The 24079-nt window shown below is 40.1% G+C and overlaps 1 protein-coding gene across 1 annotated transcript; it reads right to left on the bottom strand.

The window, feature by feature from the left end:
• Window positions 1-402: 402 nt before the first annotated feature.
• On the bottom strand, window positions 403-21363 carry limk2 (LIM domain kinase 2). Its single transcript, XM_062417953.1, has 16 exons — window positions 21118-21363; window positions 20789-20885; window positions 11558-11693; window positions 7279-7388; window positions 6955-7140; window positions 6555-6660; window positions 5795-6006; window positions 5497-5683; window positions 5303-5389; window positions 4872-5003; window positions 4353-4409; window positions 3957-4022; window positions 3368-3542; window positions 2605-2660; window positions 2217-2374; window positions 403-1755 (listed from the first exon to the last, which is right to left on the bottom strand). The coding sequence occupies exons 1-16, from the start codon at window positions 21131-21133 to the stop codon at window positions 1542-1544; spliced, it is 1995 nt and encodes a 664-aa protein (XP_062273937.1). The 5' UTR covers window positions 21134-21363; the 3' UTR covers window positions 403-1541.
• Between the last annotated feature and the right edge of the window lie 2716 nt (window positions 21364-24079).

The raw sequence follows: 24079 nt of genomic DNA, 5'->3' as shown, positions 1-24079 counted from the left end.
AGTGACTTTGTTACTAAACACACTTATTGATAACACTCAAAGTTATAAGGCTGAGAGTATTAATTATCAAAACTGCCAACTTGACAATATGCCATGTAGACTATTTCTTTTACTCCAAAAAGTGAGGTCTTAAAAGTTGTTTTAGTCTGATCAAAAGTAAAAAATAAAAAAGTATTACATTTACAGAATGTCATAACAAATAAAAAGTAAGAATTTTTGCAATTGTGTAACTAACCAGCTAATGTTTGGAATTTTTATTTACCAAATAAATGATTAATCGATAGTTGAAATATAGGTGCTTATATTATCTGCCTAATTGTTCATTGATCATTTCAGTGATTTCAGTCTTTTTGTCTGTGCAGCTCATTATTAGCAACAAAAAATGGAAGAACAAAGATAAGGCAATATTCAGAAAGTTTATTTAAGAAACACTAGAGATATAAATAATAGTGGTTACAGTGGGTCGTCAGTACCTTGCATGATGCTGCTAAAAAGGCAAAACGTCCATCGTTAACGAAATGTCTAAAAAATCTACAGATCTACGGTTCCCATTAGAAAATGACATTCTAGTAAAGGCATAATATATACATAATTATATACAATTTATAAGAAAAAAAAACCCAAATAAATCCAGTTCTTCTGTACGAAGCAATGTTTTTATGGTCAACTCTTGCATGATTATAGTGGCTTTAAACTGCAACATTTTCAAAAAGGGCTTCTGCCTACAAGCACCAGGTGTCTTATGATACAAACTTTGAACTAAGTGTCAGTTAAGCAAATGTGAAAAAAATCAGAATAATGTTAATTCAACATGTGAGAAAGGAATTAAATCATTTGGCCACAAAGCAGAGAACCATGCTTGTAACCATCTCATCAGACATTGGCTCAGTGGTGCTTAAGACTATAAAATCAAAACATCTTTTCACCATCTTGTGCCAAATCTCATAGTGATGAAACTATTCGGGGTCAGTGTGTGATATGCTGCCACGGCTTTCTCAGGTCACACCTGTTTTCATCAAGCCCTGCCCTATGTCTACTCGGACGTGTCAATCACACTGTCGAGCTGTTTTCTTTCCTGCTGCAGTGAAGTGAGTCCTCTGCTGGACAAGGACTGTTCTGTGCATTCCACACTTAGCAGAACAACAACTTCTGAGCCAGAAAACCAAAACTGCTGTCACATGGGGACTCATCAAATGTGGACAAAAGCTCTTCCATCAAATAAAGGATGCTTCGCCTCTGTCAGGAACAAAACCGCAAAAGTTGCATATTGTCTTTATACACAGTTAACATTAGTACAACCCTGCCTGTGTTGAGTAGGGTAAAAAAAATAATAAACTAACACCTGTTTTCTTGAAATGTGTCTTCCACTCACATTGCAGCTCACTGGCACTAAAATAAAGGTCTCACACAGATTGGTCCAGCTACCTCAGGTTATCCAGTTTCTAATATGGCTCGGGTTCAGTTTTCCTCTTTTTCTCATCCATGATATTATTGCAGCAGTTCAGAGGGGTCTCGAACGTATCAAAAAAGAGAGACTGGTCCTAGGTGCTATTGTCTGTCATGCTGGAACAATCTGGAGAGGCTGTTGTTGGGGTTGATGGTTGATCTGTACTCTGGGATGGGGAGCCGTCTTTAGGCCAGTGAAGTTGACTCAGACTCTGATGCAGCAAATCCAGTTCCGCTGGTAGGGGGATCCCCAGCTCCTGGTTGAGGGACAGAGCTTCAAAACAGTCCTCCAGCTTCTGGAAAGGTGGACTGATGGAGGAGGAGGGAGCAGGGTGGAGGGAAGGCACACAGAGGTTATTGAGTTTAAAACCAGACTGACAAGGTTGAAAGAAAACATGAGGAACAAATCTGGCAGTGGAGGCGTGTCCCTATGTAGAGATGACATCTGAAAGTCGTTTTTCCCTCCACTGCTTCTAAAGACTCCACTTAAAATACCTGGCTGGATACTGGTTCTCAAGGTGAAGGTGCGGACATTTCTCATGTGGCCCTTTCAGTGAGTGATAAACACCATCCCTCCTTTATATTTCTTTACAGTTTCCTCTACATTTCTTCTGACTGTGTGCACACTTTTTTCCTTGTCAGGTCAAAATTTAGTAATCCAGTAAGCAACTCTACAAAAATGTGTTTCGTCATTATGTACAAAGTATAAGTGTGAGTGTATAAAGTGCAAGCCATTAACCGTTACAATAACAATAACAACAAGTGCTCACCGGTTGTCAGGTGTGAGGTCACAGCAGGCCACAGCCAGTGGAAAGAAAGCTGGTGGACAGTCTTCGGGGAGGAATTTCTCCACAAACTTGCCCACATTCAGGCCAAAGTCCAAAGTCCGGGGGAGGCACTCTGGGTCTGCGTAGACTTTCCCTATGATCTGGATCACAAGACAGAGGAGGTTAGGGTCACTAATCAATAGTGACACAGAGACACAAATATCACAGTGTCAGCACTAGCATTTTCTTGAGTATACCATTGCATATTAGATCTATAAATACTTGAAATGAACATGCTTTTTGTTTTGTCAACAAGTATTGGTGCATTTATGGAAACTTCCATTACATGAGCTATTTTGTTCGAAAATCAAAGCAGATAATGAGTTCTTACCTCGCAAAGAACAATTCCAAAGGAGAAAATGTCCACCTTCTCATCATAGCGTTTACCTGAAAAATTATCAAGTAAAGGATTAAGTAAATGCACTCATTGACCATACTGGACTTAAAGGGAACCTATTATGATCTTCCTTATTTTCGGTCATATATAATGTTACAATGTTGGATGTTCATTAAATGTGGCCAGTGTCAAAATAAATGAACTTATGCAGAAGTAATCCCTGTAAGCAAAAGCACCCACCCTTCAGACTGAAACACTCAGTTTCCAATGTTTTTTTCTACTTTCAGCCAAATCCGACATCATGGTCATCTGCTCCACACACAGCGTGCAAGTTCAGTGTTCCACTCCGCTAACATCATGGCATTTTTCCATTGTTTTAGGGGTAGTCATGACAAGCCATGACATGCCATGACTTGAGTCAAGTTGGCACACTGAGTTTTTTTTCATTGCATAGTAGGGCAAAGTGAAATTAATAGTTTACCTGTTGGAGGTGTGCTGGTCGTCTGCAGCTCTTCTTCAAACATTATCATCACTGTAGCTGTTTCTGCTTGTACTATTCATGTTATTTTTTCACTTAAAAGCTTTTAATAAGAAGCAGCAGGTGCATCGAGATATAAGATAACCGAGGAGTTTTTTGAACTGTGAATCACGCAAAACTACTCTAGTGGAATCCCAGAATACAAATATACAGCTGGAAATTAGCATAATAGGTCCCCTTTAAATCAACCTCGCAATTCAATCTGTTCCTCCTGCTCACCATTTAGCATCTCTGGAGCCATCCAATACGGGTTTCCAACGACGGTATACCGCTTCTTTCGGTCAATACGTCTGAACACCCTCTTCTTAGTGCACGTTTTTTCAGGTGGAGGTTTAACTTTGTCTTCTACGATGAGTCGTGACAGTCCAAAGTCAGCTACGACCACAGTGTTGTCCTGTTAAAAGACGACACTTAATGGTTCACTGAACTTCATTTAAAATAAAAAACAAAACAAAACAAAAAACCCTCTTTACAAATATAACTGAGCAAAGGTGGTCTGTTTAAAAATAGTATGGTTTGCAGTTAACAATGGAAGAAGAATAAATGCTTCAGCATGTCAAGGAATCATTAATAAGTTAAATGGTCTTGGGTGCTCTATCACAATCTGATTATATAACACAGTATTGTCGTGAGTTTGCAGTAAACTAGACATTTTACAATTCTTGTTCATAAAGGCAACAGGGAACTGTTTTTACTCATAATTGAAAGCATGCCAACTTTTACTCAGCTCATGAAACTCCTCATAATCCTTATTGTTCAAATTTTTATGATGCATGTGTAATGGTTGGTAAAATGCCATGTCACTAACCAGTTTCACCAGGCAATTGTGAGAGTTGAGGTCTCTGTGTATGATGCTCATTGAATGAAGGTAGGCCTGAAACACAGAAAATTCCCACATAATTAATAAGAAAATCCCCTTGTATATAGTAAAACTTTACAGCACTCTACACAGTGACATCATCTTGGATTTTACCACTCTACAAGAGAAAATTGTGGCTCACTTTACGCCAGCTGTGACTAAGGTTTTGGTTATTTTGTATGGCAGTGATTTGTACAATTATTTTTAGATTTTAGAGGGCTCATCCCATCTCTGCGACACAACCAAAAATGTTGCACTGTGTCTTTAAATGCACAGCACTCTACGGAACATTTACATACATATAGATTTAACTAATAGTAATGTCTTTGCAAGAGGCCAACTCACCATGCCAGAGGCGATGCTCTTTGCAAAGCTCACCCTTTGCTCCCATGGAAACGGATCCTGTTAACCCAGAATAAAAAAACAAAACAAAAAGGGAGAAATGAAGAGAAGCTCTCTCAGATGCCATAATGAGGGGTGAATACAGTGAACAGAACTAAACCTTTATAAATAATTTCATCATTATCATTAGAGGATAAGAAAACACTCCCTCTATTCATTGGGCCGGTGGGCTGAGCTGTGTGCTTCCCTTTATAAATAGTCAGCTGTGGGGGAGGGGGGCTCTATAAATTTCACCTGGTAACACTTTCTACAACTTTTCTCATTCCATGTCTTGGCCTGTTGACATGCCAGCCAGCCAGCCAGCCACTATAGAGCCAAGAGCCCTCTATCAGTGCAGAGTTTACTTCAGGTCAGTCCCCTCCCACACAGCCCTGAGTCTCTCTGTAGTCACTTAGGGCTTTTTGTGCTCTTGTGTGGAAGAGGAAAGGAAAAGGGTTAAGTGAATAAACTAGTTTAACTCACCATGTCTCTGATGAAATCCTTCAGGGTGCCTCCCTCGATAAATTCAGTTATCAAATTGAGCCTCTTGTCCTTGTATAGCACACCAATGAACTTCAAAACGTGGGGATGATCAAGGCTCCGCATTACTTTGACCTACATTGGGAAGAAATACAGGTAGAGTAAGAGAAAGGGCCACTCTTATAACTGCAAACAGATCATCACTAATCAGTTTCATATAGGTGACATTTAATCCATGAGAATACAATAATCATCATAATGTTTTCCCATAAGACTGAAACGGAAACCTCAATATATTAAGGTACAAAGAGGTAATTGTTGGAACATGTGGTGTGCTTTCAGTTGTGAGTTTAATAGATCACAGCACTATGCAGAGCCAGAAGACTCTGTTTTGTCTGTGAGGAAGTGCAGGCCTCCTGCTGCAGATTACCTACCTCCTTGAGGAAAGTTTTCTGGGTCTCCTCATCACAGCGGATCAACTCCTTCATCACCATCACCTCTCCTGTGGCTTTATGAGTCACCTGTGAGCATGACAAAAGCAACAGATGTCTTACTGTAACACCATTGCACAAAAAGAGCAATCCCGGTTTAGGGTAAAGTAAGGCATTGATAGAAGTTCAAGGCAGACCTTGATAGCTTGTCCAAAGAAGCCTTTTCCCAAGATCTCGCCATGGATGAGGTCACATGGTCTGAAGATACGATGAGAGCAGCTACTGGAGGATCTCAAAGATTCAGAGCGCCCAATGTCTCGTATGATAAAAGGCTGTTCTTTGGGAGAATTTGGCCCCGGGGACTTACATATGCTGTTACTGCGCCTGAAATAGAGAATATGGTCAATTTAAATTACAAAAACTATAAACACCTACAAACCTATTACAGATTATAAACTGTATATATTTTTGGCTGTTCAGAGAGCTTGAACAAACCTTAAAGACCTCCTTTTCAGAGTGCCGTCATCAACCACATCGGTTCGCTCCACGACTGCATTAGGCGAGGACAGGCGCATGCGGGAGGTTGCTGGGACTCCCAGATGGTTCCTGGGTGATCCCAGCCTGAGCCGGTCCAATCGCTGCCTGATTGGGTCATATTCTATAAGCAGCTGCAGTGTTTGGCTTGTGCGGTGAATCAGATCGTCCACCTAAAAAAACCCAACAAGAGTTAGGGATTTAAAAATGAAGAACAGCTCAAAAAAAGTCAGGCAATGATCTGGTTTTCTCTATACTACAAATGATTCTACTTAACATGAGTGAAGCATCTGTAGTGTAGAACAGTAATCAACCATTAAAATGGGACGTTATACTGGAATGCGTTATTGGGAGAACAGGATAGGTGGGAACTTACAAACATAACAATAGAAAAAAATCAAAGCAGTGAATCATGACTTAACTGGAACGCATGTAATAGTGTGAGAGTGAGGTTGTGGGAATGAGCTTTTAAGTGCAGCAGTCTTTCCACATACCGTCCTCTCCCAGCACAAGAATGTATAAATGATTGAGGAATGTGAGGAATGCCAAAAATCACATGTGTAGTTATTGTTTAATAAGAAAATAGTTTTGCAAATTGCACTCAAGGAATGGACTCTCCCTTAATGAGGGCACTTATTAGCTGAACTTGCTTAACTTGAAGAATTTTACATAACATTATCACTCCATGAGTCTCAGAAGCGTTCATGAAGGATAAACCCACCTCTTCTTCCATCAAAGTCCCCACTGGAAGGCCATTAATCTCCAGGATCCTGTCCCCAACATGGATGGCATTCCGCACCTCTGGACTAATAAGCATCCCTCTGACCCTGGTAGCAACACAATACCAACATGTATATGTTAGCATTAGCACTATAGGAGGAATATGCTGATTTCAAGACAGTAGGTTAAAGATGTGCTCTAATAAATGGGCCTGCCAATCAGCCAGAAACCCAAGACTGAGAGGCATGACTTTTCCTGCAGTAGCACACATATACACGCACACACATACCCTGTTATTTAACAAACCTATAATCAATCTTACCTCAGGTATTACTAATACTGTCCTCACAGAAGAAAGAGACATGCACTAAGGTTATCGCTGATCATCAGGTGCCACTTACTCTTTAACTTGAACACTTGCTGAACCACTGACGTCCCTCAGCACTGACACAGAGAAGCCTCTCTTGCCGTTAGCTGCAGAAGGCATCGAGATGAGGGTGACTGTGTGGGGCAGGGAGTCTAGGACTGAGTCGTGTGAACGTTTTTCCAACATGGGCGTAAGGACCACCTGCTTGTAGCACTTTCCACTGCGAACGACAAAAGAGGGAGTCAATCATTACGTGTGTGGACATGTGCTTGTCTGTTACTTGTTAAGTTACTGTCTGCTGCATGTCTTCCTAGCTAACAGTGTCAATATTGAAAACAGTCTTGTGCAAGTGACTTACCAGTAGAGTTTTGATCGCTCGACTAAAGCGTAGGTATCTGTGTCCTCAATCACCACCTTGCATCTCAGACACACAAAGCACTCAGGGTGATACTTGTGTTCTCCGGCCACCTGGAAACACATACAAACCAATTGATCTTCAAAACATCCATGCGACTCAAACCACAAAGAAGTAATCCGCTGGCGACGAGACTGCTGTCTTGTTCTGCTGTGCTCTGCTCGTCAGAGAGGAGTGTGGTCTGCTTAGTGCGTGTTGCTTTCTGTTCCTCTCCTACTGTGAGTCGTGACACAGTCATAACACCTGCTTCACTCCCAGCCTGTCTGGAATCTGCTATGATGTCACCACCGACTGCAGGTCTGAGCCACTCGTCTGGCTGACTTTCATCCCTCTGAAACCAGTTCACAAACTCTCATGTGCTTTCTCTCTCTCTCTCTCTCTCTCTCTCATTAACACTGCCTGACTGATTTCCCTTTCTGCAATACATGTTACACACCCCCATTTCACCTGGCTTTTTTCTCCTCTCGCTCTCATGCGAGATGAGATCATGTGTCCGCCCCATTCAACATCAAGGAATGATCATCACATACTTCAGCACAAAAAATGTTGCTTTCATGTTTAATTATCAAATAAAATTGTTTAAGCTTCATATCAGGTGGCTCAGTGGAAAACTTGAACCTGCAGTTAGAGCTAGAGCTAGAGGTGTGATGTGAACAAATTGAGGCAGGAAAAACTTGTTGATGTTTGTTTTTTTAATTTTCTTTCATGTTAGAAAATATTCAACAACATCAAAAAAGCCTTTCATTAAATAGAGGATGCCATAACATTATGTTAGGAATAAAAAAACTCAATGAATGTACAAACTTAATGTAGTTTCAATCAGACCTTTTTCCCACACTGGCCACAGCTCTGAGTCAGTGCTGGGAAAGGATTCCCTGCTGCTACAAAGAGATTAGAGTGATGTCAGCCAAATCATTGGGACATCTCACGAGTCTGTCTGTAACTTCTTGCTTCATTGCCAAGAACAGCACCACCACCAACATCGACTACAGTCATGACCTGCCTCAGGCTTCAACAGCTAGACAGAGCCGTACAACCTTGGCAAAATAAGATCAGAGCTGATGACTATTAGGTAGAGCTAATTTTGGAGAAGCTAAAAATGTCTAACTAGCAGATAAATGAGAAAAATAGATGAAATACTTGTCAAAAAAACAGTGCCTTCAAGCACACCAACAAAAAAAATGCATCTCCAATCAATAAATAAACTAAGTCATTAAAAACAGGACAAACACAACAATGTTCTGGACTTGAATGCTTGACAAGCAGTAGCAGCTCTGCATGATCCTCCTCTGCTGATGGACCACAATGACTCTCTTTCTGGCTAAGGGGATGCAGTGCCAGTTCAGCTCTGCCAAAAACACTCTGGCTGATGAAGCAGGATGCCAATACTAAATAGAAGAGTCCATTATGTGTGTTGCTTGGTGGCAAAAAGAAAAACTTCAGTTTGGTTCCATGTTAGACAAGTGGAGGCAAAACGACCCCACCAAGAGCTGCTGCCACCTGAATCTTATGTTTCAGCTTGTAGATACTAAATTAATGGATGGATATTTGGAATGAATTCAACATACCACTTTATCTGGTGACAGTTTTGATTTCTCTTGTTCTATGTCATACGTACCGTACCCTTTATTGGGTTTTGCTATGGGTTTATGCTTACAAGGCCCCAGCTGGGCACCTGAGTAAAAAACTTCCAACTACCATGAAGCACCCTCTCCTGTAAAGTTTCAGCACTCTCACTGCTATTCTCCTTTTTCTACTAGCCCACCTTGAAAATGTATTCCCCTGCCAACTTTGTCCACCATTCTGTATCGCAGAAGAACTAGCTACATCATCACATTGAATAGCAACTAGTTTATCCTGCACCTCACATATGGTGCTGATGGACTCCCATGGGTTCTGTAATTCCTTTACCTAGGTTGGTAGCGCCAGATTGAGGCCAACTCCTGTGCTCCCTGTCTCTCAGCGGCGGCTGCATTTCACAGAGTCTGTTGATTCCCTCTATGCTAACCCAGCTCAAACGGTGGTGGATATGATGGCCCGGTCCAAGTCTTGGGCCAGCTATGACAGGGAGGATGACTGTCCAGTCTCTGAAGGGGAAGATTCTGCATCCCTCTTCAAGGATGATGATGTGCCACCAACCTACTGTTATCCTCTGGATGACCTGCCTGGTTTGCTCGACTCTGCAGCTGGGAGGATGGAGACCGAGCTGCTTTCCCAGTCGCTGGCAAAAACTCTGATTTCACTGCAGGCCTCCTTATTCAGCCACACAGGATGCCTAGTCCTTGTGCTGTCATCCCCAAGATGCCACCCATCTTCTTTTACGCACAGTGTGAGTGGGCCTCTCCACTGACCACTAGGCCTATGGCAATGGCTTATGGGCTGTATTCTACCGTTGAGGGCTGAGAGAGGAACGAGGGGGTCCCCCCATTGAGGATGCAGTCAGGGTCTGCTTCCTCCCCTCCATCTCCTTCTAGCCAGGCCAAGGTGTGCCATTGCTCCTGTCCGAAAGGGACAGAGTAACAGTTGCCCTTTTCACTGGCAAACAATATGGCCTTCCTGACAGGATCGTGGGACAGCCACTGGAAAACTGAGCTGTCAGCAATGGCACTGTTAGCACAGCTAGCTGCCACCATTTTGGCTCGGCCACCTCTGTGTTTACATGTCACATCAGAGGTGAGAGCCGTGTGCAGGCTGTTCTGGCCCAGACACGAGATGACCAAAACACTACGGCAGCCGTGCTGTGTTCCTGGCAAACCAGCCTGCAGTGTGACATGAGTGCTCCCTCAACAATACAAACAAGGCTGTGTGCTGCCATTTCTTGCTGCACGCAGCCTGAACTGGGCATACCTGGGCTAGTAAAAACCACCATCATGTTGGCCGACCACTTCTGTGTATGCTTGTGATGATGGAGGTGTGTACGGGGTGCACACTATTCCGACTGGCCTTGTGGCCCCAAGGAAACACTTGGACCAAAAAATTACAATAGTGGAGCAGTTTGCCAGACAAATCATCCGCAGGTGAGAGTTCTTTCTTCTCAGAGTGTGCACAACGGACCTAAACGAGAGGATACTTAATCTCTGTGAACATACCAGTGCAGATCATAATGTGAGTATTAGACTGTGAGTAATACATACACAGCCACCACACCACAATAGACTGGACATGATGTGGCTCCAAAAACTTCTTATTTTCTAGACTGTTCCCACTAGATCCTCAGTGTACTTGGGGAAGTGAACTGTGGAGAACTTCTGTACAGAAGCAACAGAATGGGGCCTCAAGGGGGAAAACTAATTCACAAGTGAGGCTGAGGGCTCAATCAGCAATGTTCAGCAGCAGTCTGTGTAAAGTACACTCATCTGTAAATGTAATCGCCGCAAAAACAGCACCCCTGCCTTTTAATGCGTGTTAGTATTAATCTCCAGCGGGTGGGAGAGACCGAAACACAGAGAGCATTGACACGCTCTGTGGGCATTCTGGTATTATTTAAGTAGGGGGGGGGTTGTTGGCAATTGCTGTTATATGATCGTGGCAAGGCACAGTTTGAAAGCCTGGCAATCACATGTAGAAACAGTCTTGAGACAGTGTTAGACTCAAGCATAGCATTGACAAAACAGCAGCCAACAGTAAAAAGAACAAGTCCTATGGTCCATGGCCATGCTGTAACACTCATTCAACACCAGGAAATGTAATAAACACTGGTGAAACGAAAAGTGTAATTAAAGTTTGACCTCGCAGTGGCCCCAGGGCAAACACCAAAGGTCAGCTAACAATGTTAGCATTAGTGCTACTATAAATTTGGAAGCAGCAGATGCAAAGATATTCTGACTTTTAGTCCTAGACCTAGTATGGGCAAACCCTTCAAAAATTCTTGATAGTACTACACTTCCCATTATGCAACTAGATAGCATCTTTTGTTAATTAATGCCCGCAAATAACAACATCTTTCAAACTTCATGAGAAATGTGTAGCCTCCAAACCCAAGCTAATAGACAACCCTGATGACATCATAAGGATTTTCTCCACCCCCAATAGAAAGCTTCTCCAGAGCCCTTAAATCTTACAATATGAGTGAAGCTAGGGAGATTTTGGTTCAGAAGGAAATCATTTTGTGACATAGCATCAGGTTACTTGGTGGGGTTTTTTCCTCTGGTTCAAAGTTACTTACAAACTACTACTGACACAAAGGGTTTAGAGTGTTAAATCATAAGTGCAGCAGACTTACCATAGCAGGTCCAGTCATGAGCAGAGAGCAACCATGACAGAGCTCTCCAAACTTCTCCCAGTAGTGTTTGCGACAGTACAGCTTGCTGTCCTTCTCATAGTACCAGTTGGTCAGGTGGTCACAGCACACAGAGCACCTAAGAGCACATAAAACGTCTTGGTAACATTTGTAGATAACAAAGGAACGGAAGACAGGAGGAGGAAGAGATTAGGGGCTTTTTTCAGATGCAAAGTATATCACCTTCAAGATAATATGGCAGAGACCCAGAGGCCTGGCATAAAATCTGTTGATAATTCAAAGGTATGTGGATGATGTCTGAAAGATGCTCATAAAGCACTGATTCAGCTGCTCTCTCACACAATAACAGGCACTTTGTGACTCCCTCCTGTCTCAGGTTAACACGATAACATTTTTCCTCAGCAAACCCAAAAACAACTTACAAATAACTCACATTACATACATTACATACCAGTAAATGGTGTTAAGTAATAAAAAAGAGAGTTCCACACCATCACTCATATATTTTTAACATTAGCTGGGGGCATGTTCCCGACAATGACACACTTATGTACTTTTTCTGTGAGTTTAACGCAGTAAATACCTCCCTGCCTGAAATGTGCTTGGTCTTGCCTGTTTGCCATTACTTGTGCTGTGTTATAGAACGTATTATAAAGGAGAAGAAGAGGCAGCACAAAGAGTAATTCCACTTTTGAGGAAGGATAATCTGGCAAGCCTTGCCCTCTTCATGGCATACCACCACCAAAGGGTGCCAAATACTTTGTCAATTTCCAGCACCTTAATAGTCTCCAGTTGTTTAAGGGAGAACTGGAGCAACACTTTGTCAACAGACTATAGGCTCCTGTTAAAAATAGGCTTAAGAAAAAAAAGAGAAACTCTATGAGGGCAAAGTTTTCAGGTCATTGGAACCAACAGGGGTTGTTTGTTGTGCATCTATTGCTTATACTTAATAATGTTCTCACTGTGCATTTTCTTATCTGTGTAAGTGTAAGTAATAACAAAGCACCTTGTTAACCTTGCGGTCAAAGATGCAAACAAAGTTGCAAACCATATAATATCCTGAGCTAAGTCAAGGACGTTAGTCACAAAGTGTCCTATTCTTGCTCCCCATCCTTCTCTTTGGTCAACTGTAATTACAGAGAAATCTACAAACAGTTTAAAAAGAAAAGAGAAAGAAAAAGGAGTTGGAAATAATAAATTCCTTATTATTGTAGTTTTCCATAATGTTAAACCACAAGTTGATTGATCCAAGCTGTCACCTGAAAAGATAATTGGCAAATTAAGGGGATTTTTTATGGCCACAGACTTTGGGACAAAATGTTCAGAGTGAGGAATGCTGAAGCTGTCAGCAGACTGGGAAGCACCTGCAGGCTATGAACGTTCCTTGAACAAGCTCCACTGGTTATGCAAAACGGTGGCAGCAGGTTCGACTGCCAAAATACAATCAAGGATGAATCACTGTCAGAGATTAAGTTACTGAAATGTCTGCATGTCCTGTTTTTTTGGGATGTTGCTGCATTCAGACAGTTTATCTGCCTTTTTGTTTTCACCTTAGTTTCTGAGTAATTTGAGCAAGGACACTGACAAAGAGTTCAGGTGGAGTGCAGAGAAATGCATCACAATGAATGCCATCGCTTCGCTGTCTGATTTGTAATTTAAACTATTAACATGAAAAATTTCTCTTGAACTCCGAAATTAAAAATAGAAATAAACAAGGTGTTTTGATAAAATACACAGGTTGCTTTCAGGATGTACAACAACAATAAAACTTTTACTAACACTTTTATGGTTTTCCCAATTAGCAGCCATTTCTTCTTATTCAAGGTTAGATCCTACCTACCATGACAGTTAGAGCTCTGCTCATGATGTTGCTATTTTTGCCCACTTGATTATCTGTGATGATATTAAGAATATCAAATCAAACTCTTACACAACAATTTGTATGCAAGATGAAAGTCAGAATTATTATTCTGAATGTGTTTTTTGTGCATTTTTATTCTTTTCAGTCCACTACTGCCAGCAGCCTTTAGCCCCATGCATCATGTTGCTCTCTGCATTGCAGGTATAGTTGATCCAGGCTTATTGACTTTGGCTCAGATTCCAGATATTTTGAAGTTTTCTGGCATTACTTAAGAAAGTTTTATAGAGAGAAGAGTGCATGTTTGATGTCTCTATTGCGGAGAGAAAAGCAGAGAGCAGAGGAAACACTGAGGCAGAGGCAACGTTTCAGTCTTACACATCAAGTGGCCTCCATGTTAATGTCTTTATGTCAAATAATGCAGGAAAACAGGGAAATGTTCTTTTGAGATGAACACAGGAAATATCTAGAATGAACAAACGGTCAGTATAATAATGAATACAGCCTGATTCTTCATGCAGGGACATGATGAGGGGAAGTGGAGCTGAAAGTTTGTCAAGTTACAGATAGTAACTTAGGTGGCTGTGCTGCTTTGGAGAAAAAACTGATGAACGTTTGTGTGATAACTGTCACATAGTCTGGATACACAACATACTAATTTATGTTGATGAAACCATTTTAACAGTAGCCTGCTAATTTTAATCATTTTCAAATTTTACATATATCACAACCGAGATCTCATGTAATCACAATTATGTCAGCATAGGCATTTATGTCAGCTAATAATGCCAAGCATTACAGGAATTTAGAAACAGTGTCACTATTACACAGTTTGTCCACAAGTCTATTTTTTACCGTAAAATATCTACTCATATCAGTCACAATTCTTTAATATGGAATTTAGCAGAAAAGTGTATATTTATGTTAAAGTCGCACATCTGACAATATACTATTATCTGATTTTTTTTTTAATGTCAAATACCAACCTTGGTATCGGTCATAAAAATCAAGTATTGCTCCGGGTAGAGTAGATATGTCAGTATCACTGTTGGCTGGTAAAACCAGTGCACTCATTTTGTCCCAGTAGATAAAAGGTACGCACAAGGAAGAGACTTGTGGAAAGTTATATTACAACTATTACAACTGGTATGTCTGACACTCAGTATCTGTCCAGGTGCAGCAGGGAAAACAAAACCCTCCACCTTCTCTGCCTTGTTTTTAAGAGAAATAATTCCAAGTCAAAACCAGATGATTAACTAAAATTAATGTTCATTATGGCCCTATAATATATCAAGATTAGGTAGACAGGGAGCTTATAAAAACACCTTACTTCCTTCTATCCATGCTGGTGAATGGGGGGCGGGCACACCAATCTCAGGTGGTTCTTCAGTGAACAATGCAATAATTCTGCCTGCACAAACACTACAAAACAAACATTACTAATTTCCTTAAATCCACATTCCTTTGTTGGAATACAGAGTAAAGACAGTAAGAGAAGGACCTTCGCAAGCGGCCTTTAAGACCTTCGCAGGGAGTGTTTCGCTTTTCCTGGCTCCTTATCTCAGGGTGTGTGACTGTTGTGCTCCTACTGCTCTCCATAGCAACCTTTCTCCAAGAAATGACAGCACTATTTTTTTCATTCACATCACAGGAACAGTCTGTGCTGTAAATCTAATTAGGCTTGGATCACATGCTAAAAGATACCTTTGATTTCAATCAACTGATTTTTATTTAATTTTCATTACTGATTTCACTGATTGATTCTTATGATTTTTTGTATTTGATTTGTCAATTTAATTTGTCAATTAATTTCTCAATTAATAGTTTTGTCAATATTAATGTAAAAAAGTAGTAAAAATATCCACTATGACTTTCTAGAGCCCAAAGTGAAGTATTGAAATAGCTTGTTTTAATGGACTTAATGTTCAAAAACTTTAAGATTATCACATATGACAAAGAAAAAAGCATCAAATCTAGCATCTAAACTAGAATAGAATAGATATAACTTTATGGTCCAGCCAAGGCAGGAAAATTGTCCTTGCTCTCACCAAGGAAAATATAAACATGAACATGTTCGCAAAACAAAAACATCACATTAACAGAACAGACCTCTCAATAGTACAACATCAGTGCATTCATACTCATGGTGTACAGCCTACGCACCCATATTTAAGTGTACTATAGTTTGCTGACCATCTTAATTTGGGATGAGGAAAAACCCTTGTACATGGTTTTCTTTGACAGGGGTATTCTGTAGCGTCGCCCTGAAGGGAGCAACTCAAACTCAGGATGGAGGGGATGTGTTTTGGCATGATGATTGACAGGGCTTTCCTGTGTACAGCTTTGCTGCAAAGGTTAACTAATGTCTTTTGTGGCGGCCTGGTATCTTCCCGGCTGTCTTGACAATTGTGGTCAGCTTGTTCCTATTACTAAAGTCAAATTCTCATGCCAGACAGCGATATTAAAAACAAGGATGGTCTCTATCAGGCTGACATACAAATTTTCCAAGACGTCAAGACTGACCCCAAAACCTTCAGTTTCCTAATTCATGCTTTTTGTTTTTAAAGCTGGAGTGTTAGACTTTTGTTTCCCCCTTCTGGCAGTGAGAGTAAACAAAAACCCTGTTGACACTTGCTTACATCATTGGCTCCACCATTGCCTCCTCCGTTGCTACAGTTGCAGCTGTAAAACAGTGGATAAATTGTTTTAAGTTTCACACAACCCCCCGAAAAGATTCATTTCACAGACTTTAATTAATTTGTCCAATTACATTTAGAAAGTCTGGAAGAGCCACACAATCAAATTATTTTATTCCAATTTAACTTAGCAGAGTGCTAACCGGAAGTTAGCTCTAAATCTCTGCCCATAGAGCATGCACAGTATCGATTCATTTGGCCAGTGCAGGAATGTCAAACCTGACACAACTGACAAGTGTTCCTAATATTTTACCCCCCTCATGTATGTTAATGGGGTGGACAAAATATTAGGAACACCATTCAATATAATGCACCATCACCACCAATTATGATCTCAATAATAAACATAAAGTAGAATTATTACCTTTTTGACAATGTCAACAAAAAATGAACACTCATGTACACCTTACACCACTGATAATACTGACATCCACAAGGTGTGAACTACATTGTTAAAACCTCGATGAGACTTTAAGTTATTTACTTTGCTAAAATAAATCCCTTTTGTTAAAAGTGGACATGGTGTGTCTCCTTTTTTGTTGTGACTTCCTGAGCCGGGTCATAACAGAGTGGGTCTGTTTAGGTTAGAATAAGTTCCTTTGTTTTTTCATCTTTAATTAACAATGACCTGGACTTACATCACGGTTCTAATTTGGAAACCTGAGTAATATAATAAGAAATATAATTTTCCTAGAAAAAAGGCTCACTAAAGCCATGTCGTCAGCATATTTAAATAGCTTGAAACTGCTGTTGTGCAGTATCATTTCATTGGAGTGCACAGAGAATAGCGCTGGACATAAAACACTGCCCTGTGGGGCCCCCCGTGATAAAAAACAACCTCATCACAGAGTGACACAGACTCTTTGTGGGCGGTCAGTTAGAAAATCCTTGACCCAGTGCACAGGGCCCCTGCTCACCCTGAAGTCCAGAAGCCATTGCAAGAGGAGTACATGAATTTGAATTGTGTAAAAGCCCAATTAAAATCTTTAAAAAAAAATTTAAAAAACTACTTGAAACTTGAAAACTAAGACAGTTAATTAAATTACTTTTCTTCAACTTCAATTGAACTTCAAAAAGTGGAAGCAGCATTAAAAGAGAAATATTGATTCTAACAAAATGTATTCAATAGTTTAGCAATAATCTCCATTTGATTGTTTATTATAGATGTATTCTTTCTTTTCTGCAGCCATGGGCTCACAGATACAGGGGATAAGGGATAAGTGCATATCTCTGTTGCTTATCTGCCACAGTTGACAATGAGTGGACAAGAACCGATGCACAGGTGCACTGCATGGTACAATTAATTAACATCCAATCATACATGTGTCATGTATATAAAAACGCTAACCCTGACCCTTAGATCTATGGGAAACACATCAGTAAATAGGATTGGAAGTTGTGGTTGACAGCTCACATTTGATGACCATGATGCTTGTGCATTAGTGTGATATGTAAGAAAAAACAGAGGAGCAATTCTTCCTCAGGTGACTGAGAATGTCAATGCAAGATGTCATTAGACTGTGTCAGTGAGAACAGGCCGCCGACAATTACATAGAGAGGGACATTATAGTAGGGTGCAGTGAATAAACCCCTCATTACAAAGATGAATGCACATTGGAGAGTTCAGTGATACAAAAACCAGTGGCACTGGTCTACAGAGAGGTGGAAAAAAGTGATATAGTCAGATAAGTTATCCTTCAACTTATTCTCATCAAGTGGTTGAAAACATGGCACCAGTGGCTCTGTTATGCTGTGGGGGGTATTTTGCTGAAATGGTTTGGGTCTACTTGTCCCCTTAGAGGGAAGGGTCAATGGAAATCAATACAAAGTTGTTCTGAGTGATGGATTTTATCCTATGATGAAACATTTCTATCCTGATGGGAGTTGTCTCTTCCATGATAAAGAGAGCTCCCACAAGGGATCACTGAAAGGTTTGGGGAGTATGAAAATGATGAATCATATTAATCATATGCTATGGCCTTTGCAGTCAGCAGATCTCACTACTTATGGGAGGTTTTGGACTTACACGTTAGCACTCTCCACCACCACTATCAAAACACAGAATGAAGGAATATCGTTTGGACAAATGTAGTTCCATCAGTATTATCATGTGTGGCCCAATGTGATGATTATTTCTGCAGCTCTAAACAATTTCCACTTGAGTATCTTGGAAATATCAAGGAAGAAAAAAAAAAACCCAATCGCAAAACAAAGGTTTCTGGAGTCAGTGTCTGAGACAGTGGACTCACATCTCTGAATCGCTGTCTAGGAATGCAGAACACAGCAATTGAGCATGCCGTTACCTATAGGCCTCAATAACACTGCCAGGTTTACTGGAACAAGAATGACGTCAGCTTGTAAGAATGTTATACAAGGTGGAGGTACACAGAGGGCAGAGTGGCAACATGTGGACAATAGACAATAGGAGCAACACAGGAGGTATCACATCAAAGACATTTTATTTTGGCTGGACACTTTCCTGTTAAGAGTGCAGATTTGCCTCCTTAAGCAAAATAACTGTCTCTCAAATATGTGAGCGGTGATTAGTGTGTGAAATTATTGGAGTGGCTGTGATATCTCAACCCTTGTAATGAAAAATACATTATTCAACCCAGAAGTTGGACAGACAGAGACGGACAAATGGCAGCCCATTTAGATAAGTGAAAGTACTACTGTCTGGCTTCCCACACACACACACACACACAAAATATCTAATATCAACAAGTTTATAAAAATGAGTAACTTAAGACGTATCAGACAAATGATGACGCTAGTAAGGAGGATGCCAAAAAATGTGAGGGAGTATTAAAATACAGGGGAGGGAGAGGATCAATAGTGATTAACACTCTTGCGTCATGAACTATGCCTGTAAGATGATTTTTTTTTAAGTTGCTGAATTTGTTATTGAGGAGCCAGTGTTTGGAAAGAGTGAAGCCCTGGGTTATGTAAGGACAGGAGCACAGTTAGATCCTGGCTCAAAACTTCCCAGAAAGCTATTTCAGTTGTCAGAAATAGACAAGAGTCAGAAGTAAATCTGTTCTATTCCTGAAGCTTTTTGGAAATGCTAGAAGACCTCCAGAGCCAAAGCCCAGTCATGAAAATCAAAGGATCTGCAGATACACTCTGCAGTGTGTGGCCTCTGAGGAAACGGCTGTACTTAATTCAGCAACATTCACAGATGATCACCTTTTCATCCTCTGTTTTATAAAATCAGTGTCAAATTAGGCATAGTAACTACTGGACGCAGTGTGATCAATAAGTGTTTTCAGTTTTTGAACAGAGTAGGGCTACAACTAATGATTATTTTCTTGATTAATCCATTATTTGTTTTCAGAGATCCACCAATCCAACTTTTTCAATCCTGATACCCAGGCTTTGGGTATCAGCTGATACTGAGTGCCAATCCAGTTAAGCCAGTGTTTAATTAGTAAACTCTATGCTTCACTGAGTGGAAGAGACTCAGATCAGCCTACTATGACAACATCAGGCTTGACTTAAACATTGGTTTTCTAACTAAAACTGTGAAACTATATATATATATATATATATATATATATATATATATATATACATAATTATTTATTAACATAATGGTATCTAAAACCTGATTGACCCCATTGTCACTGATACTTGATCCAGCTATTTAGCTCAGTACCGATATCTGATATCAGTATTGGTGCATCTAGTTGTTTGGTCCATAAAATGTCCGTAAAAGATTAAATATGTTGATCATTATTTCTCAAAGTCAAAGGTGATGTCCTCAAATGTCTAGTTTTGTCCTGACCAATAGCCAACAACTAAATTAAATTAAAGAAAACTAAAGAAAAAAAGAAAAAAAAAAGAAAAAAATCACATTAGAGAAGCTGTAATTTGAGAATTTTGACATTTTCTTCTACAGAAATGACTCAAAAGGATTGATTATCAAAAATATTTGGCAATTAATTTAATAGTTAACTAATCGGTAAATTGACTAATCATTGCAGCCCTAAATCAAAGCCATCTTATCTCACGGTGAGAACCAGTGAATGTCACTGTTAGTCACAGGGAAGACCCTTCAGTCTTGTATCATGCTAGCATGTACAGTATGTCGGCATCCAACCACAAGTTCACTGCCCCACATGTAGATATCTCCCAACGGGACAGTGACCTGTGCACACCAGAAAGCTCACATCAGCTCCAGTGTGGCAATCATTAAGCCTCAGAGCAGAGGCAGATAGCAAAGTCCTCCCTGCATGTGAAGACAATTTTAACCAACCAATCTAAATTCAAGAGCCTGGATCATCCCCATGCAGAGGTTTGTCGTCTACCACAGCACAATGCACTCAATTCCTACATGGTGCATTTTGTACACCATGTAGGAGAGGCACAATCAGTGGCGAATTGTTGAAAAACAGATCTAGGCCCATGTTTAGGCTACAAAACAGAAGCCTCTGGGATTATCCACAAGGCCACCATTTGTAAGTACACCCAAAAAGGGGGAAGCCAACATGTTGACCAACAGAAAAACCCAATTGTATCCATATCAATGCAAACTGTTCCCTCACTTCTTTCTCCGTAAACAAAGCCGTCTCTTATCGCATGGTGGCTGACAAATCTGTGCCCTCTACAGTGCTATCACAGGCTGTAAACTGCGAGGCGTTTATAAAATCATAAACTTACTGAAAGCAGGCATTGTGCCAGGTGTCCTGCAGGACTTTCATGTGAAACGAGTCTTGAATTCTTCCTCCACAGCCCGCACAGTAACATTCATCTGTACCTGAAAGAAACATCATTTCAGTCCTCTTATGTAGCACTTAAAAATCCTGCTGATAAAACTGAGTAGTTGAGGATGAAGTTAGTAAATGACATGTATGTTCGACGTTACATAAAACAAAGCTTATTTTTAATTATCTTGCAGCATTGTATAAACTCAGTGTGTAAAACGAGAAGAACTCGGACACAACGTAACCTCTCATCAGTATTAAGTTACAACCTGAAATATTCCTCACCTTCTGGTTCCTCCATCTACTTTCTGTGTGTCGTCGATATTCAGGTCCTTGTCTTTTTTTGTTTTTTAAAGGCTTCTCATACTGAAGCAGCAGGGCTGTGAAGAGAAGAGCAGCTTCAATGTTTAATTTCTTCCCGTCGTCTCCTCAGGATTCCCAACTCTTTTAATACGGCAGGAAGAAAACACAAATCCCTTCACTTCTCCACAGAAAAAAAGTAACCTAAAACTCCTCCTGGACGGAGCTGCTTTCTTGCGGCTGGCAGGATAACTGACTGACGTAATGCAGTCTACACATTCCTGTACGGAGAGCGGAAGGGCTCAACATGGCTCAATGCTGCACCTGGAAGCAGGAGAATAATGTGGTTTGGCCCCAAACTGAGAGGAAAGAACAGTGGCGCCATCTACTGTTCAAAACTGCGCACTACACACAGAGATAATAGATTACATATTGTCCATTTTCAGTAGAACAAGAAAAATAAAGCCATGACATGGATTTTTTAAAAACACAACCTTTTCCTTATTTGATCATTAGATTTATAGGAAAACACATTCCACCGATGTGATAAAATATATATATAATGAAAAACTATCTAAAAATAATGACTTCGTATCTCATAATAATGACTTAGTATCTCAAAATATTCAATATTTTGACATAGTTTACTAAGTCATCATTTTTAGGTACCAGTCTTTTTTTTTTTAGATACTAATTGTTTTGAGATAATACATCGTTTTGAGAAAGTTTCTCATCATACCGACCTACGGGAGCTTTTTTTCCCATCACATTGGCAGAAATGGGCTTCGATAGATTTATGGAGATTTTTTTGTAATATGTTTTTCACCCCATTAACACGCTTTGTGGTCAAAAAACACTTTTTGTCCTTTAAGTGAATCCAGATTTCAACTCTCCAAATAGCCTAACTCCCTTACTCGCAAGCAGCTGATCTTTTAGGGACAATCTTGGAACAAAAAAAACCCACATTTAAACAAATATTCAACTGACTACAAAGTTACAATTGTGTCTAAGTGTCTAAAGGACTGCAGTGAGTTAAAGTCGTACACAAGTCAGCAGCGCTACTACAAAAAGGAAGTTTGTGAGTATAATTATTATTGAATGAAAAGGTGACGTGATGATGTGCAGACTCCGATGATTGGTCGACCATGTGGGCCAATCATTGGTGTGCATGACGTGTAGAGCAGCGCTGCAGTGGTGTTTGTATGAACCGGTAGCTGTTTCTGTTTTTACATCATCTGCCTTTCTGGCTGGAAGGCGCAGAAGTGTATTTTCAGACACAGTGAAGTGGGGCATTATCTTAATATTTTTGCAATTAGGCTATTAACTTAGAGGAAAATCAGACAGGGACCCTCAACAAGCATTTCATAATATTCAGAACACTTAGACATGATTATGCACATTCATGTCTTGTAATGGTGAGGTAATAATAAAGTATGGCAACTACGTAGCCTATGCTGTATCATTGCTGGATAATGCAGGGGGGGGGAAAGTTATCAATGTGTAAGTTAGTAGTCACTGCGCTGATCTGCCAGTGTTTGGATTAGAGTTAATCAGGAATGATGAATGAAGAAAGTGGTCAGTATGATCGATTTACGGAAAATTGTGAACTATAGCCTAATCATTACCTAAAGCTTCACTAATAGTACCCCCCTGTCTTCTCTAGTAACCGATCATATAGTCCTCGAATATGAGTTGTTAGAGAAATAACAACACATCAACCATCATTCCTCACTCCTAGTACACACACTTTTGTGTACCGTGTTGTACTTTTGTACATTTTAAACTTTATTTGGAACAATATTATACAATACAGTGTCTAGGAATATAGATTTTTGCATTACTCAAGCGGCAATTAACGGAATACGTAACACATAACATTTCGTAATTTTACTACTGCAGCAAGCCAACAGAACGTGACGTGAATTCAACTTCCAGTATAGATATCTTCAGAATAAAAGCACTTAATCTGTGTAGCCTGTGAGTTGAAGTATACAGTGCGTTGCATCTTACTGAATTTTATTGTAGCTGTTTTGGTCATATTATAAATGTCAATGGCTTATGTCAATGATTTACCAATGTTTCAGGATTTGGGAGTGAGCTTAGCAAAACCAGGAAATACAATTTATATTGCAATAATATAATGTTTACAGTAGGCCTATGTTTGACTTTCATAAGAATGACATGGTACATAATTTGTGTTTTCTTGGATTGTTTTAACAGTGAAAGAAATCAGTGAAATGATCTTCTTGTGCTCAAAATGTGTTGTTGGGCCCCTACGCTTCTTATATGTCCAAGACCTAAATAGGAACTAAACAGAGCTCACTGCTCACTGCCATGCTGGAAAACTACCTGACCTCAGATCTTTTTATTTGCCAGTGAGTGTTAAGTTAATTAAGCACTTCTTTTAGTCTATAGGCCTATTGTGGTCATGCTGCATATTGCTAAACTAGACTTTAAGACAAGGGCCCCAAAATTAGGTAATAATGTAGGACCAGCCTTAATTGATTATTATGTGGTGGTGTAAGTTCCTAAAATACTTTTGCTAAATTATGATGATGTGAGTCAAACACTGTGAAGCTGAGATTTTATCCAGTAGTCACACATGAATAAGATGCCTGTGGAGAAATAAACCGGTTAACCCAATGTGAAGAAGTTGTCAGGAGGCCGGTATCGTATGTGTTATGCAGGAACATTTACTGAAGCTTGACTGAGTAGAACAGAGTTATAGTACAAGTGAAACCCCTTTGCAATACCAATCAACTCTGCAGTCTACTTCTGGACAAGAGTATTTAAACCCTTCACTAAATCCTTACCCTTACTACCTCCAAATAAGCTTATTCTTCACACATCTATACTTCTGTTGGTTATTGAACAATGAACAAGACAATATAATGATTAAAGTTAACTGAATAAGTCACTTGTGACTATCTGCACACAATCTTACCTT

This window comes from Scomber scombrus, chromosome 4 (genome assembly GCF_963691925.1).
Source record: "Scomber scombrus chromosome 4, fScoSco1.1, whole genome shotgun sequence".
Lineage (NCBI taxonomy): Eukaryota > Metazoa > Chordata > Actinopteri > Scombriformes > Scombridae > Scomber > Scomber scombrus.
The sequence above is the reverse complement of the archived record's forward strand: the minus strand, read 5'-3'. Positions and strand labels throughout refer to the sequence as shown.

What these genes read in the sequence shown, in the direction of transcription:
- limk2 (XM_062417953.1), bottom strand. An exon ending in AGAAAACTTTCCTCAAGGAG is followed by an intron (nt 5,004 to 5,302) that starts GTAGGTAATCTG and finishes TTCCCAATGTAG; the next exon opens with GTCAAAGTAATGCGGAGCCT. An exon ending in GGCTCCAGAGATGCTAAATG is followed by an intron (nt 2,661 to 3,367) that starts GTGAGCAGGAGG and finishes ATAATTTTTCAG; the next exon opens with GTAAACGCTATGATGAGAAG.